The sequence below is a fragment of the Athene cunicularia genome (genome assembly GCF_003259725.1).
Source record: "Athene cunicularia isolate RWA chromosome 9 unlocalized genomic scaffold, athCun1 chr9_part2, whole genome shotgun sequence".
Classification (NCBI taxonomy): domain Eukaryota; kingdom Metazoa; phylum Chordata; class Aves; order Strigiformes; family Strigidae; genus Athene; species Athene cunicularia.
This window is the reverse complement of record NW_020799111.1, coordinates 2640845-2657081: the sequence shown is the minus strand read 5'-3', so window position 1 is coordinate 2657081 and position 16237 is coordinate 2640845. Positions and strand designations below refer to the sequence as shown.

Sequence of the window (16237 nt, the reverse complement as noted above, 5' to 3'; positions counted from 1 at the left end):
ATCAATCTTGTAGCTGTCAGAAGTAAGTCAGGGGAGGTGAGAGGATTGAAATGAATCATTTGTTTTAGTTCAGGTGTTACTTTCTGACTCTTTCAGTGGAAGCGAAGAAGCTCTGTCAAATGAAGACTGTGAGAATGTTTATCACTTGGTGTATTCAGCACACCGGCCTGTTGCAGTAGCAGCTGGAGAATTCCTTCACAAAAAGTAAGTTATTGGTTGCTGTGGAATAAGACCGGTTTTGTGAATGCTTTCTGGTAGAGGTAAGATCAAAAGGCAAAGAAGCAAGAGTGAAATATCCCAATATAGCAAATCAAGTATTTAATTTAAAACAGAGGCTTGTTTTCTTGTTTAAATTCAAGACCTAAAGACTTGAAGAAAGTGAATTTACATTTTTCTTGCTCTAGAATTCAGATCAATTTTCCCAGCTTCTCAAGGGCTAAATACACATACTGCATAAACATCTGAAGTTGGTTTAAATCCTGAAGCTCTTTCTGAATCACTGTTGTGATAATATAGGGCGTGTACATCCCTGATGGTGTTCCTGATAGCAGTCATCATTTTTACAGTTTCAGATGAGTTTATTTCAGAATTGTGAACTTGAGAGGTTTTTAGTAGTAATGCATGTAGTGTATAAGAAATCTGATTTCAAATTCACTGACTTACCCTAAAAATGCATTACACTGTGGTTGCATCTTTCACGTACCCACTATGCCAAAGGAAATGAGCTAGCTTTTCCATGGATGTGAATCATACTACATCAGTAACTATGACCAGGACGTTGCCACATCATCAGTTAACATTGTCATTTAGGGTTTGCAGTTAAAAGTCTTTTAGCAGTAATTTTATTTTTTTCCCCTCATGGAATATGACATTAACCTTCTTTAATAAATTTATAGAGTATTTATATCAGAACTCAGGTTATCTAATTTTTCATGCCAAGATACACAGTAGAAAAAATTACATAAAAACGTCAGTTTTCCTGTGCCAGTGTTCTAACTTACTCTGTTTTATCAGTGATTTAGAAGTCCACATTGTAGTTGTAAGCTTCCGTTAGTGGATTTCTGGAATTCCATCTTTGTTATTAGGCATTATTTGTTTTAAGGAATTGATTTACAAAATTCAGTTACATTTCGTTTCCTGCATGACGTTTTACAAGCTATAGGAAAGAATTAGGTTCTTTTTGAAGATACATACTGACATGTTTTTGTTAATCATCATGTGACAACATAATTTTGAAAAATGCCTTGAAGGTAAATGAAGACATATCTACACCTTAGTGCACTTAGCGTAAAGACAAAACTTTATCCTAACTTTTCTTTACAATGAGATATTATGCTGCATTCTGTAAATGTGTCTCAAGGTAAACAGCACTGAGAGAAGGTTGTCCCATTCCTAACACTCATTTTTTCTTGGTATCTGCTAACACGTAAAAGCTGGTGCTCCATTTTAAATAACTTAGAACCTGCTTGAGGAGTTTGAGGTGGGATTTTTTTTGCCTAATTTTATACATTTAAATAGCACTTTGTGTCATCAGGCTTTCTCTCTGTTGTTAGAATAGAAAAGCAAATAATAGAGAGGATCACTGGCTCAATCCTGCGGTGGATGTTTTAAGATACTTCTGTACCTGCAGAGGTGCTCATTTCTTACCTATTAAGATAGACGGGGGGGAAAAGGTGATGTCTTTAACTAAAATAGGTTCGTCTGTAACTCATCCTTCTCTTTTCAATGAACTACAGTAGTGAAATCAGAATACTATGTTTCATCTTTGTAATTTGCTTTGTGACTGCATTTTCAACTGTAAAAGCAAGGAACTTTGTCGTGTCATGTAGGCACAGCTGAGATCTTTTTAAGCTAGCAAATTTGAGCATTGAGAGTAGTTTGGAATTAGCCATGCATCAGGGAACTCAATGCAGAATGTATAGTTAACCTGAAAAAAAACCCCAAATAATTGAGTGGTAGCTTGCTTTATTCCTTTATGGTATAAACAAACCTGACACCCCATTAAACAACCACTCTCAGGTACCGGTAGCAACATAAAGGATAATGCAAGCTTACAGTCAGTGTGACCAGAGTGAAGATACAACCATAGTTCTTAAGGCACTAGTGGAATAAGTGGTACCACCATTGTAAGACCAGATAAGTTAAAAATGCAAAACTGTACAAATTATGCAAATACATAAAATGGTGCAAAATCCTTCAATATAAATATTTTTTGGAGAGCTTTTTCCTCTGTGAAATTCTTCCAGCCTTGTGAACTTGAAGACTCTGAAGATAAATTCATCTCTTCAGACAGGCACAGAAGTCATGCCCTCTTTCCCTTGAAAGAGATAGCTTGAGATGCTTTCACTGTATTATGTGCACAAATCTACTATATCAAGAATGAATGCTTATCATATTATTGCAGAAATGAGATTTGTTTTGATAAACATGATAGCTCCTTTTGCTTATTTTTAGACTGTTCAGCAGACATGATCCCCAAGCTGAAGAGGCTCTAGCAAAGAGGAGGGGGCGAAATAGTCCAAATGGAAACCTTATTAGAATGTTGGTTCTTTTCTTTCTTGAAAGTGAGGTAAAAAAAATAATTTTTAACCTTTTCATGTTTAATAAAACCTGGAACTAAACAGTGATTTATCAACCTACAGTTACAAGTTGTCTTTCTTTTCTTTTTTTTTCATCATTTCAGAAATTTTGTATGCCCTTTACTCTGCCCGCCATTTCCTTGTCTATCAAGCAAATTCAACTTAAAAATCTTGCTCATGGTTTATTTTACTCTTGCATGTCCCCACTGTACTCAGTACTGCATTGCTGGTAGTATGATGGCTACCAGGATTCATTGCTACATAGAAATGTAACTGGTTCTTTTTTTTAAGATAACCATGTAAGGAGTATACCTCTGGAGTTAATCTTTATGAAGTAAAACCATTCAAACCAGAAAGGAAGAAATATTACATAATATCTCAAATTATTATTAGAATCAGAGAATAATACAGAGTGGAAAGAACCTGAGGGGCATTAGCTCAAAGCAGGGTCATCTGTGAGATTAGATGAGATTGTTTGGGACTTTATGCAGTTGCATCTTAAAGAAGTCAGAGATGGAGACTACAAGCATCCATATGATGACATAAGTGTTTGATGAACACATTCAGAATGCAGTTGTGCCCATAGTTTATAGCTATAGAGATAGCATATATAGGAAGTTTTATGGTAGACATACTAATAGTAATTCAGGTGGGGAATGGCAGTGGAGCTGAGGAAAACTTGAGAAGATAAACTATCAGGTACAGGATGCTTTGAAGATAGAGGGGGAAAGGTTTAAAAATTACACATTTGATTTGGTAATAAAGAGGTGGCAAAGGAAGGAATGACATAAATGTCCCTCTACAGAAGGGAGGGTAATATATTTTACGTAAAAAGCAAAAGGAAAGGTATTGCAATCAGGTATTTTAATTGTTATGAAGCCTTGAACAAGAGACTTGACTGTGAGAATGAAAAGTAACACAGCCAGAGATGCTGAGAAGAAAGGATAATAACGTTTAGGTACACTGTTAATGTTAACATTTTTTAGAAACACCTTATAAACGTACAAGTCTGGATGAAATGTCACTACTTGTGTGAGCCTTCAATCTACTATCTGAATGTATTTTCAGTTCTATCTTCTTAAAAACTTAAATTGTAATAGATCATTCTGTTTTCCAGTGCAAATACCTTAAAACTGAGTGTGTGTGATTGGGAGTTAACTAGCATTAAGCTTGTCTATCCTGAGGAGAAAGATACTCAGCTTTGCTCCCAAAACCACCATCAGCAAAGTGCCTTCCCATGCAAGCCATGTGGTGCTCCCTGAGATCGCTTCTCTATCAGGACCAGTTTTGCTGTTGCTGGTTTTGGGAGAGTTGTTAGAAACAAAGTAGAATATTACGACTCCCATTTTATTAGAGGATTGGGAGTTTCCATCTACAGTAGGACTAGAAGATGCAAGCACTGCAATCTGTGAGGCTGCATTCAGAAGAGGGAAGAGGTAAAGCAGTGAGAAGCATCAGTAAGCTCTGTGACACATGACATTTTACCCAAATGTGTCAAACAGAAGAGTAGGTAAATGTACTGACACCTCCTTTCGTACACTCTTAAATACAGGTAAGCAGTCAGGCAAACATCTGGCAAGCAAATCAGAACTGCATATTGTGCTTGTTACTTTTTGATAGTGGTTAAATATCAGTTTATAAAACAGTAGAAGCCTATGGATTATTTTTATCACATTACAATTGTGTTAATTCACATAAAAACATTTTTTACATTTAAGGTTAGTGTTAATTCTGTACCCCCTGAAATAGGGTTACAGAAATAGGGTTTCTGCTACTGTTTACTGAGCATGTAGCAGCATGTAGAAGCATGTAGGAAGAGTTAATGCCTGTTCAAAACAAATACATTACAACTCTCCTTTAGTCTCATGTCTCACCATCTCTCCTTTTTATAATGCAGTAAGAAAGTGAGGAAAGGTAAGGTTATGGCTTGTAGGTCAAAACTCAAAGATTTTTCATGAACAAGCTGCTTTATGGAAAAAAAGCTCAATTTTATTTTATTGCATTTTCTATTAAAATATCTCCCCATTGTTGTGCTGTTAGTTGTATCATTCAGTTAGAAGAGGACCTTCCAGAGGTAGTTTCAAACTGAATTTTCTTTCCAACTAATGTAAGAGCACGTGCCCAAGACACTCTCCATGGTTGTGAAAGTTCAAGAACTGCTGCTTGTACCACAACGCTGTACTGATGGTTGCTTTGGGTTTTCTAGTTGCATGAACATGCAGCCTATTTGGTGGACAGTTTGTGGGAGAGCTCACAAGAACTGTTGAAAGACTGGGAATGTATGACAGAATTGCTCTTGGAGGAACCAGTCCAAGGAGAAGAAGGTATTTGTTTAACCTCTATACTTTATTGATATTGCACAATACTGCTAATTATTCCTTAAAAAGGTGTTTCACTGTGGGTGATAGAGGTATTTGTATTGTGGTTTGTTTAGAAAGTGTATTTGAAGAAGATTTTAGTTTAATCCATTTTTAATGCACTTTGCTTCGTAAGCAGCATTTTTGTACTCTATTTTTCATCTTGTGAAGTCCGCTGTTCTGTGGTTCCCTAATATTAAAGTCTGAATGTTTAAATAACTACTGTATACATGAACATTTCAGTAAATTAAATAGCTCATACACTTTTAAACTAACAAGCACTTCAGGTGATGTTAATTAAATATGGGCTTTTCTAGATGATGTTAAAACCTAATGAATTCTTAAGGGGAAAAAAGAAGGGGATTCTTTCACCATTAGTTTTGAATCTCCTTTTGCTAATAATAGATCTGTTTGCACAAGGTAGGCAAGGGAGGTTGGTGGCAAAGAGTCCCTAATGGTAATGAGTGCTGTTCAAGGTCCTTTATAATCCTTCAGCATTCTCCCGCTCCAGGGACCTTCGCAGGGGTTATCTGGTTGAAAAACAATGTATTCTTATTGCTTCCTAACATGACATGCTCATGATCTTAGTCTTTCAAACTCTGAACTTTTGTTATCCAGACTGTGGTATTTGTATGGTAATTTCCTTAGGAAATCAGGCACTTCGGTTCATTGTTTCTTCGAAGCCTAGTGGGCTCTGGTCCTCTAGATATGTGGCCAGAAGTACTTCCCAAACAGCAGAAATAATACTTCATGTCGGTATTTCCGTTTTATGTGGAAGTGACAATGATCAGTCAGTTGCTCTCTGTCCTCCATGACACACTTTGTTTTGTAGATCATTGTTATATTTCCCTTTTTCCACCATTTTCCTTTTTCCACCATTCTGCCATATCCATTTTGAGATGATGTGAATGGTAATTCACAGAGCAAGCAAGAAAGCCCTGCACTTATAAATGGGACAAAATGATGTGTCTGTTGTTCTCTATTCCCTGTGTTTTACAACTGCATTCAGAGATTTGTAACTGATGTTACTTATTCTTTTCCCTCCATAGCAATGTCTGACCGGCAGGAGAGTGCCCTTATTGAGTTGATGGTGTGTACAATCAGACAAGCTGCTGAAGCACATCCTCCAGTAGGCAGAGGCACTGGCAAGAGAGTAAGTGGCACTGCAGTGGGTAGCTCAGACCTCTGTATGTTCCTATAGTAACATACAATATTTGTTTACAGTGCCACATTTTAACACTTTTAAATTAGTTGTTTTTTGTAAATGCTGCTTCCTGTTAACTTTTTTGAAGAAAAACAGTAGAAATTCTATTTCTGGGCATGTTTGGGTTTTGTTTGATTTTGGGTTTTGCTTTACCAAGTTAAGTAACATAAATTTACAGCATAAAAATAGTTTTTTTATTATTTTTTAGATGTTCTTTTTGTCATACCCCTGGCTTACATCCTACACACATCTACAGCCCTTAATGTTAAATCTAGATTAGAATAGCAAGTGTAGAGCTCAGGAGCAGAACAAGATTACCTCTGTCTTCCATAGAAAGAAACATGCTGCTAATATGGATGTAAAATTTGGAGAAAAAGCCAACAGTGTCTTCATCATGAGAATAGTTAAGAACTGGAACAGAAGATGAGAGTTTGTGCAGTTTGCATCCTTGGCAATTTTCGAGACCTGACTGGACAAAGCCCTGAGCACCCCAGTCTGACCCCTGAGCTGGCTCTACTTTGGACAGGAGGGGTGGGACTGGGACCAGCCTGAATGTATCTGTGGTTTTAAGTATCCATCCTCTTTGGCCTCTTCCACTGAATTCCCTAAACTTTTAAGAATTTGACATTCTGGCCATTTTGCAATCTAGCTGCCTCTTTCATTTATTTCACAGTGACTGTTTGGGAATCAGTGGAAGTCCATTCCTAAGACTAGGCAAGCACTTTTAAGCATTTCAGTATAAGTCTCAAGGTCAGGGTGATCAACAGGCTTTCAACTGTGTTTTCCATAAGTAAAGCATCCATGTTCCAAAAAAGTCTCAGCTTCCCAAGTGTATTTCCCTGATTTTTGGTGGTCTCCCTCTTATTTAGGTTAGACTAAAATGAAAAAAAAACAAAACATGTGAACAATTGGTACTTCTGTTGGGTTCTGTTCTGAATAATTATAACTAGTTTATTAAAGAAAGCTTTATTAAGTAAAAAATATAATTAAGTAAAAAAACTTTAAGACTTAATGAAGGTGAAAACTGGAGATAGACAACATTCTTTATTGCTAAACTAAATGTGGTTACTTAGTTTCTTAATTTTTATGTGCCAAAAGCATATTAGTCTCATGTCCAGAAACAGCATTCAAGAAGAAGATCCAAGAATCCATCAGTTTAAGTATGCTTTATGTACCTTAATTTATAAAGCACATTCTAAGAAATTCCTAATTTATTAGAATATTTCAGAGGTGAGGGAGGATTCTATGAACACACTTACTCAAGTTTACACAAATAAGTATTATCCTGTGTTACCAAAACTGTTGCAGGCACAACTTAACGGTGTTTTGTCTCTAGCTGCAAACCCTTCTAGCAGACAAAGCAGCCTTTAAATTTAACAAAAATTCCATGTTTGTATTTTTTGTTTAGAGCACCAAGTAATGTAAATATTAGCTTTTTGAGTATTTTTTTCTGTCTCAAGAGATCTACAGTTCACTTGAGATCACCAAGTTGCTTAGTCTTAGATTTTTCATTGTATTTCTTCAAAGCTAAAGAAAACACTTCAGAAAAATAAACTTTACCTTCTGAAGGGTGATTAAAAGAGCCTTGAGATCAGCCCAGGGACCCCGATTAATTCATAGCACCACTGAAGAGCAATATTTGGTCACCAGAATATGCCTGGGTGGTTAGGGGGTGGGTTTGTTTTGCCTTCTGATGAGCTAGCAGCGTCTGCTGGAGCCCGCAGCGCTGCACTGAGGCGGCACAGGAACTGCGGCTGCTGCTGTGCGTACCCAGCTGCCTGCCATGTACTGTGGAAGTGGTTCCTTACCCTGGTTACAAACCTGTTTCCCTTCGCTTCCATGGTTGTTTCGGATTCCTGCTGACACTATAGGCTACCTGTCATCCAAGCATGTGTTTTGTTTCCAGCTGTTCCTCCTCCCTTACAGAGAGATGTAGGTATGACATTTAGCTTTTGCTTCTTTTCAGTTAGCTCATGAGTTGTGGGATGGTAACTGCAGGGATCTCTGACTTGTCAGGAGAGGTTTGTCATGTTCTCATGATCTCGCTAGCATATTCTCTGAGTTGAAATGGGAGCAGATTTCTAATTATGCACTCACCTTCTTGTGAAATAGTTTATTCTCTGACTTCAGCTTGTAACCCTTATTGTGCCGTCTGGCAGCTTTGCTATACATAAATCATTAGCTAACTTGAGTATTTTATTATCATGATTTGTTTTCAAAAGTATTCTCTCCTTTTCTGAAGCCAAGAAGCCAGATCTAAGCTTTTATGGAGCATGCTGTTTTGATTATTGTCTCTCTATTAACTGGTTCAAGGTGGTTTTGCTGTGACAGCATTAGTAGCTTCAGTATATCTGTCAGTGAAATTTGTAAATGAGTTCTGTGAATTTGGATGTAGGTTCTCACTGAGAATTACATTACAGTTTAGAGATGAGGCTATGAATCTGCTAATGAAAATCACTGTTACAGTGTGGTTTGGTTTTGGTTTTCTTAATTATACTTCAGTGCGCCCTGAGGTCTTACATTAACACTTTGTTTAATGTGTGAAAGCCAGTGCTTAGTTTGCTTGGAAGCAATAGCAAAACTTCCACTGACTTGGGTTATATTTGAATTTCAATCCTAAAAAAATGTTGATGTGTTGAGACAATATCATGCTGGATGATATATTTTCTTTTTCAATCACGGCTTCTTAGGACACATGGTCCTCCCATTTAATCACTCTTCAGTCCAGATGTGTTGAGTTTTTTATTCTCTCCTCTTTTGATTTATTAAATATACACTTGCATGTTTTTTTGTTTGTATTACAAACTTTAGAAAAATTAATAAATGCTATATGCGTTGTATTTACTTTAGTTATTTTTGATCACATGCAGGTCTTGACAGCAAAAGAAAGAAAAACTCAGATAGATGACAGAAATAAATTGACTGAGCATTTCATTATTGCACTTCCTATGTTGCTATCCAAGGTACATTTTTCAACAAAATAAATCTCTTGCTGGTATTTACAACTGTCCTTAAACTTTTTCATTCTGTAGTGTAGGTTTTTATTTTTACTTCACTATTTTTTTGTTTTGTTTCAATGATGTTCTAGTATTCTGCTGATGCCGAGAAGGTTGCAAATCTCCTGCAAATCCCTCAATATTTTGATCTGGAAATCTATAGTACGGGCAGAATGGAAAAGGTATAGTACACTGGGCAAGAAGTCTGACTGCTTTCAAGTGTCTAGTTATTATTCTAGTCACACACTACTGTTCCTTCATTCAACATATGAGTAATCTAACCTTGATTTGGTGTATTCTTTGAATAGCTGCTGCTTTGAGTTTCATTGTTCAGGTAAGGTGAAAGCTTAACTTCTTTTCTGATCTACAGCATCTGGATGCCTTACTGAAACAGATCAAGTTTGTTGTGGAAAAGCACGTGGAATCAGATGTTCTCGAAGCCTGCAGCAAAACCTACAGCATACTCTGCAGTGAAGAATATACAATCCAGAACAGAGTTGACATAGCCCACAGTCAACTTATTGATGAATTTGTGGATCGATTCAACCATTCTGTAGAAGATCTGCTGCAGGAGGTTTGTTTTCTTAACATGAATTTAGTTAAACTACCTAAAAATTCTGTGATAAACTGCAGAAAAACATTCTTACTGATTAATGAAATTATCTGTCTAAAGATGTGGTGCAGCAGCAACTATTTCTTAATTATTTGGAGCTGTTTCTCTATGTAGAAAGTCCCTTGGACTAGCCATTAAGTCTGCAAAGCATTGGTGCTGTAAAACAAAGACCATGGAACAATCCTGCTCCTGAAAATTTAGTCTAATATTTAAACAGTCCACATAAGAAATTAAATGGATGAATGCGTGAAAGCTGATGAAAAATGCAGAGAAAGGTGCATTTACATTAATGCTTGTGGTGATTCCAGTAGTCCCAAATGGATATGCAGGCAGCAGAATCAAGATCGGATTATGTCTGGAATGGAAGAGAAGATTTAGTAAAATATTTATAATGGCATATTGAAAGAGCTCTGAAAAGAATGAAATTAAAAATACAGGTCTAAAACCTAGAGGTACCTGGGATTTACTTGTAAGAATTTATCCTTCAAAATGCATAAGACAGCATACATTAAATAAGAATAGAAACGTTACTCATATTTTCTTGCTTTACATCAATTTATCTTTGTGTAGCACTACTTAATTTGTTGTAATTCTCATGCTTTTTAAACATAGCTTAAGGTCTGCACAGACCTTTTTCTTCGCTACTTCTAGTCATGCACTGCACTGTGGCAAACACATTTAACTTTTGATGTACATTTATAGAAAGTTAAGCTACAGACTCTATTTTAGAATTACATATTAAAATAAGCTTTTTTCTATCTTTAAGTAATATGCCACATACAGGCATACTGTTGTATGCCTTGTCACATTGCAGAGTAAATAAAAATTTTTCTGCTGCTGTAGGAATGTACATGAGTGAAAAAGGCAGTGCACGCAGGAAGAAGGCACTCCTCAACCCAGAGCAGTTTGTGCACCACTGTACATTCTTTGGTGGAATAAGTTTACTTTGCTCTCTATCTATCTGACATTTTATAGGTACTTTCCTAGAAACTTCTGTGCAGAACCTGAAAAGACATTCCAGAATTTTTGTTACATCTCTGCCCATCTGTGTGGCAAGGGAATTCTTTCAGCTAATGCCACATTACGTGTCTTATCTGTTTCTTTTAATAGCCATGGATTTTTGTACCTCACCTCAGGCCAATAGGACCAAAAACTCTGAGACAGAAACTTTGGGAGAATCTGTTGCTGACTTGGGTATGAAAAAAGGGCTAAAGCTGGACTGCCAGCACAAAGATCCAGTTTCAGAATCAGCCAAATTCTCCACAGCAGATGCCCAGCAACTGATCACCATAAGAGCCTTCACTCTTTCCATTAGTACCCACTGACAGAGGTTTAGGAACTCTGGTGAGGTCCTCACATTCTTCACTACCCACACATCCAGCACCAGGGTTCAGCCTGGCTCCATATGCAGGGACAAATCTCCTATGTTGCTTCTCCAAACCTGGCTCTGGGAGAATCTTCAGTTTATGTCTCCACAGTCAAGCTCAGATCAGCAAAAAGCATCTCGGTCACAGTCTTGTCTCAAGGTGGAGGAAAGTGCCTATGGGTTTTTTCAAGAATCAGACCAAGAAGCAAATGGAATCCCATTATTAATGTATTTATACCATCTTGTAAGGCATTATGAAAACTTCTACTTTCAGCTTTTTCTCATAGTTTTATTTTGGAACTTCTCCAAAGCAAATGCCATGTTTGTTTTTCTTTGTGTAACAAACAGAAATTAGGTCTGTCTGAGGACATGTAGCTTTTCTGGAAGAGCCCCGTTGAAGTTTACACAGTGTTCAGCTGTATAGATGAAAGGAGATTGGAAATCTGCCTCTCTTCCACCCCCAGCCCACATCTCAGATCAGTTATGCCAGCATTTAGGTCAAGCTGTTTTAGACTAGGGATACATGAATGTTGAGACAATTCGGAAAACACACCCTATATTTTAGGTACACCAAATGGGTCTGCAGTCCTGTCCTCACTGTTTCTGACACTACTTTGAAAGGTCCTTCTGGTCTCACTGTTTACCCAGGGGGAATCACAGAATGGTTTGAGTTGAAGGGACCTTAAACACTCTCTAGTCCCACCCCCCTGCCCCAGGCAGGGCCACCTTCCACTAGCTCAGGCTGCCCAAAGCCCCGTCCAACCTGGCCTTGAACCCTTCCAGGGAGGGGGCAGCCACAGCTTCTCTGGGCAACCTGTGCCAGGGCCTCACCACCTTCACAGGGAAGAATTTCTTCCTTATATCTAACCTAAATCTACCCTCTGTCAGTTTAAAACTCTTACCCTCAATCCTATCTCTACAAGCCCTGATCAGGAGTCCCCCCACACCTTTCCTGTAGCCCCTTTAAGTACTGGGAGGTGGCTCTAAGGTCTCCCCAGAGCCTTCTCTTCTCCAGCTGAACCCCCCAACTCTCTCAGCCTGTTCTCACAGGGTGGTGCTCCAGCCCCCTGAGTGTCCTCGTGGCCTCCTTTGGACCTGCTCGAGCAGGTCCGTGTCCTTCTGCTGTTGGTGTCCCCAGAGCTGGACACAGCACTGCAGGGGGGTCTCATGAGAGTGGAGCAGAGGGGGAGAATCCCCCCCCCTCGCCCTGCTGCCCACACTGCTCTGGATGCAGCCCAGGACACGGTTGGCTTTCTGGGCTGTGAGCACACATTGCTGGCACACAGTCAGTTTTCCATCCACTGATACCCCCAAGTCGTCCTCCTTGGGGCTGCTCTCCATCCACTCTTCACCCAGCCTGGATTTATGTTTGGGATTGCCCCAACCCATGTGCAGGACCCTGCACTTTGCCTTGTTGAACTTCTTTCATGTTTTAATGAACATCTCTTTGAAAGCAATGAGATGATGGGGTTCATAAATTACTTTCTACCAGTCTTCTCAGGAGAAATGAACTATGGGAGAAAATAATTATTACAAATCAGGAAGCCAGGAACTGCTTATTCCCACTACATTTCACTTCTCTTTGCAGGCGGCTTCCCTTTGTGCAGTACTCCAGTGCAAAAAGCCTTGAAGGATGCACTGAGTCTGCTGAGCAGAGAACAAGTACTGGGCTCACGAAGGAATATGGGCCAGTAATACCAAAATACTTCTGATGTGTCCCCTTCCTTTACCCAGCTTGAGAAGGAGTAGAGAAATCAAAGCAAGAGCTTATGATCTTCGTGTATATCCACTTGCAGAGAGAGGGATGAGGACTGAGGATTTCAGAGAAAAGCTGTGTCTGAAAGTCATATGAGAAATAAAGAATTAAGAGATTTAGATCCCTAAGGAAAAGGGAGTGCCAAAGTCAGACATGTGACATAGAAACAGATGTGGAGACAAATCCAAACAAAGTAGGAGAAAGTAAGAAAGAGCGCAGCGGCAGCAAGGATTTAAAAATTTGGCATTTGTGATATTCTTTGCTGGGTGATACTTGGTAGAATATTTAATTTTAATATGTCTATATTCTAATTTTAAAGAGATATTACATTCAAAAATATGCATACTTGTACACAAGCAAGTATCCCATTGCTTTATGGCTTTCCACTAGGTTGATAATAAGAGAAACATTGACTGGCAATTGCATCTGAAGGCAGGGAAGTTGCTTAATTTGTTAGGCATTTAGATGAAAAAAAAAATCAAAATGAAATGGAGAATTGTTTTAAGTAGTATTCCTGTGTTAGAAAGTTGCTGGAAAAATTAATATTTGGAAGTACCTTATTTCCACTTGTTTCACTAAGAGAATTTGCTGCTCAGTTTGCATAAAATATTAGGATAATGATATTTTTAAATGCCAGAAAGAAAAATATAAATGGTATTGATTGAGTTGTGCAATATTTATTCTTGGACTGTTGTTTCCCCAGATTTGTAAGATCTAAATTATAAAAACCCAAACCAGTTCTGAATGTATGTCAGTCCGTGCACATAATGTGATTGTTATGCATTATGGTGTGTAACACAATGAACAGCAATGAAAGATATGAAAATAAAGAAATTTTCCCACTGATCATTTTAAAAAAAAACTTGCCGTTGACATCTGTAAGTTTCTGGCATAGAGCAAGGCAAGCATTTGGCTTTATTCTTGTAGCACGTTCATGTATTTTTGTAGCTGATGTTTAAAGCTGATGGTTCAGTTCTTTTTGTAAAATAAGGTAGAACTCAGATTTTGTTCTTGGAAATTATTTCTACTGCTAGAGGATAGTGATTTGAGTATTAACATGGTCATATTGCTGTATATTGTCAGATGATCTTACTTTTTTCCTAGTGCTGTGTGGTGGTCACTTAAATATTATTATGAAATCTAGGTAAAAGTCAGTTTAGATGTCAGCGTGAACCCTCAAAGAAATCTCCTTTTCCCATGTGATAACTCAGTACTCTGCTGGATTGCCGAACTTTCTTAATGGATTTCCTTCCATTTTCAGGGAGAAGAAGCTGATGATGATGATATATACAATGTGCTCTCCACGTTAAAGAGGTTAACCTCTTTTCACAAGTAGGTGATTTCTTTCCCCTCAAAAATTTACAGTTAATTTTATCATTTCAATGAGTATCAGTTGATGCCTGTTGTTAAGAAATGAGAAAATATGTGGCCTGAAATATGAAATAGAGATTAACAAATGATTAGTGGTATTTGTCAGTATAACTGCTTGGATTAATCTGGGTCCTTGCTTAGTTAGTGCCATTACTTTTACAGATTTGATTTGCAAGTGGCATACCATCCCTTGCATTAAGTGCTTTTACACCTATGAGTATCTTAGTAAAAGTCATACTCCCCTGCATGACAGTCAATGCACAAGGGACACTTCTTATCTCTGGCACCAGTGGATGCAGGCCAATTCTGTGCTTTGAGCCTCAGCTTAGGAGAGCCCTGGAGGAAGTTGTTTCTCAATGCCTTTGAGGTATTTCTCCTCAAAATTATAGAAATAAGTGGTAGTAATAATAGTAATAATTAATAGTTTGTGGTGAGAGTCCAGAAGGTGTGTCCTCTTCCTGTAGAAATGCCAGGGATAATTTCTAGTTGGATTGTTGGCAAAGTCTAACTGCGTAGATTGCATGGAAACTCCTTCACTAAGCAGAAACCAGCTCACTGGAACCAGGCAGCAGCTTTTCAGGGTCCTGCTGCTCTCACACCTATGGGCACTCTCATAACTTTTAAAGCAACCTGAAAAATTTCACTTGAACTGTGAATTTTGGAGCATAACCATAAAGACCTAATCTTCCCCTCCTATCAACTAGGAAGTAATTGTTCCTGGTCAGCATGTAAAAAAGATTCATATGCAGGTGACTGAGAGCCACAAATAATTTCTTGCTTAGCACGAGATGTGAGAGGACATTGCTTCTGACACCTCTTTTTATACAAATTGGGTTTTGTGATTTCATTTCTCTCTTTATGTGCTTAGTCTTCACTTATCCTGAATTCTGCATTGGATCATTGTATGAAATGGTTCTGAAATACCTACTCTTTGTTTCCATTCAACGAGAGTCCCACAGAGATCATTAAATTGTCACTAATTTCCGTAATGCAGCAGGCTGACACATGTGCAAATTAGGTTTTCAGTCTCCCTAGTAACACTCTGGAGCCACTTCTGTCTTTCCTGAGAGGACTGGTGAAAGCTGTAGTTCCTGTCCAAGAAAGCAGCATAAATCTTAAGGCTCTTCTGAGAGTCTCCCCTATATATTTTTTTCCTTTAAGGTTCCAAATCTCTAGAGAGTTAATTCAGACTGTAAAGCAAGCTTTGTAGAATAACACACAAATTGGGGTTGGGGACATCTATCTTCACCTTCAAAAAACAGGAGAGAGAAAAGAAAACTGAAGAGCTGAAGAGCAGCTGTGTATCATTTCTCAGCTGATCTGTTATTTATGATTATAGCTCAGTGGGAATTTCTAATTAATATCTGCTTGCATATAAAGAAGTAATGAAATCTTTTCATTATTCTACAGAGTGTTATGTCTGATGTGATTTCTTTATGAAAGGAAACAATTGTACTATCCAAGACAGAATTTTTGCCAAACCTTTAGCTACGAGGTTGGGGTCTTCAATTCAAAACTCATATCGAGTGTTCTCATCTCAAAGAATAGTGACTGTGGTCTGATACTGTCATTGCCTATCACCAGCTGGGAGCCAAAATAAATGAAATCTACGGAAGAAGTTGAAATTGCAGGCTAACAACTGGTACCTTTCATGTCTTCTAAAAGCACACAGATAGAGTAGTTGCTGAGGCTTTGAAAAGAAACAACTCTCTCTCCCAGCGAGAGAAACTCCACTGTACCTTATCTGTGCTTGTGTTTCCTTGGTAGTTGCTGCTGCTTCATATTTTAGGAAAAAGAAGCCTGGCAAGGTGGAAAAAAACATGGTAAGGGATTATCAGAAAAGCCTTCCAGACCAAAAAGCTTCTATATTGAGATTTTCCCAAGCTTAAGATAATCCTCTTTCTGAGAGGATCATGGTAACAAAAGACTCACAGCACACCTTTTAATTCATGTCTTTTCATCAGACAAGGATATCAGTACTCCAATACAAAAGAA

The 16237-nt window shown here is 38.0% G+C and overlaps 1 protein-coding gene across 5 annotated transcripts in view; it reads left to right on the top strand.

The window, feature by feature from the left end:
* The window catches only part of STAG1 (stromal antigen 1), a 204207-nt gene that overhangs the window by 145037 nt on the left and 42933 nt on the right, over positions 1–16237 (top strand). For all 5 annotated transcript variants that reach the window (XM_026855427.1, XM_026855431.1, XM_026855430.1 and 2 more), the window contains 8 exons: positions 97–204; positions 2455–2569; positions 4786–4903; positions 5986–6089; positions 9011–9103; positions 9229–9318; positions 9507–9710; positions 14133–14203. In XM_026855427.1, coding sequence (XP_026711228.1) covers positions 97–204; positions 2455–2569; positions 4786–4903; positions 5986–6089; positions 9011–9103; positions 9229–9318; positions 9507–9710; positions 14133–14203 — 903 coding nt within the window. The remainder of the gene's footprint in view (positions 1–96; positions 205–2454; positions 2570–4785; positions 4904–5985; positions 6090–9010; positions 9104–9228; positions 9319–9506; positions 9711–14132; positions 14204–16237) is intronic.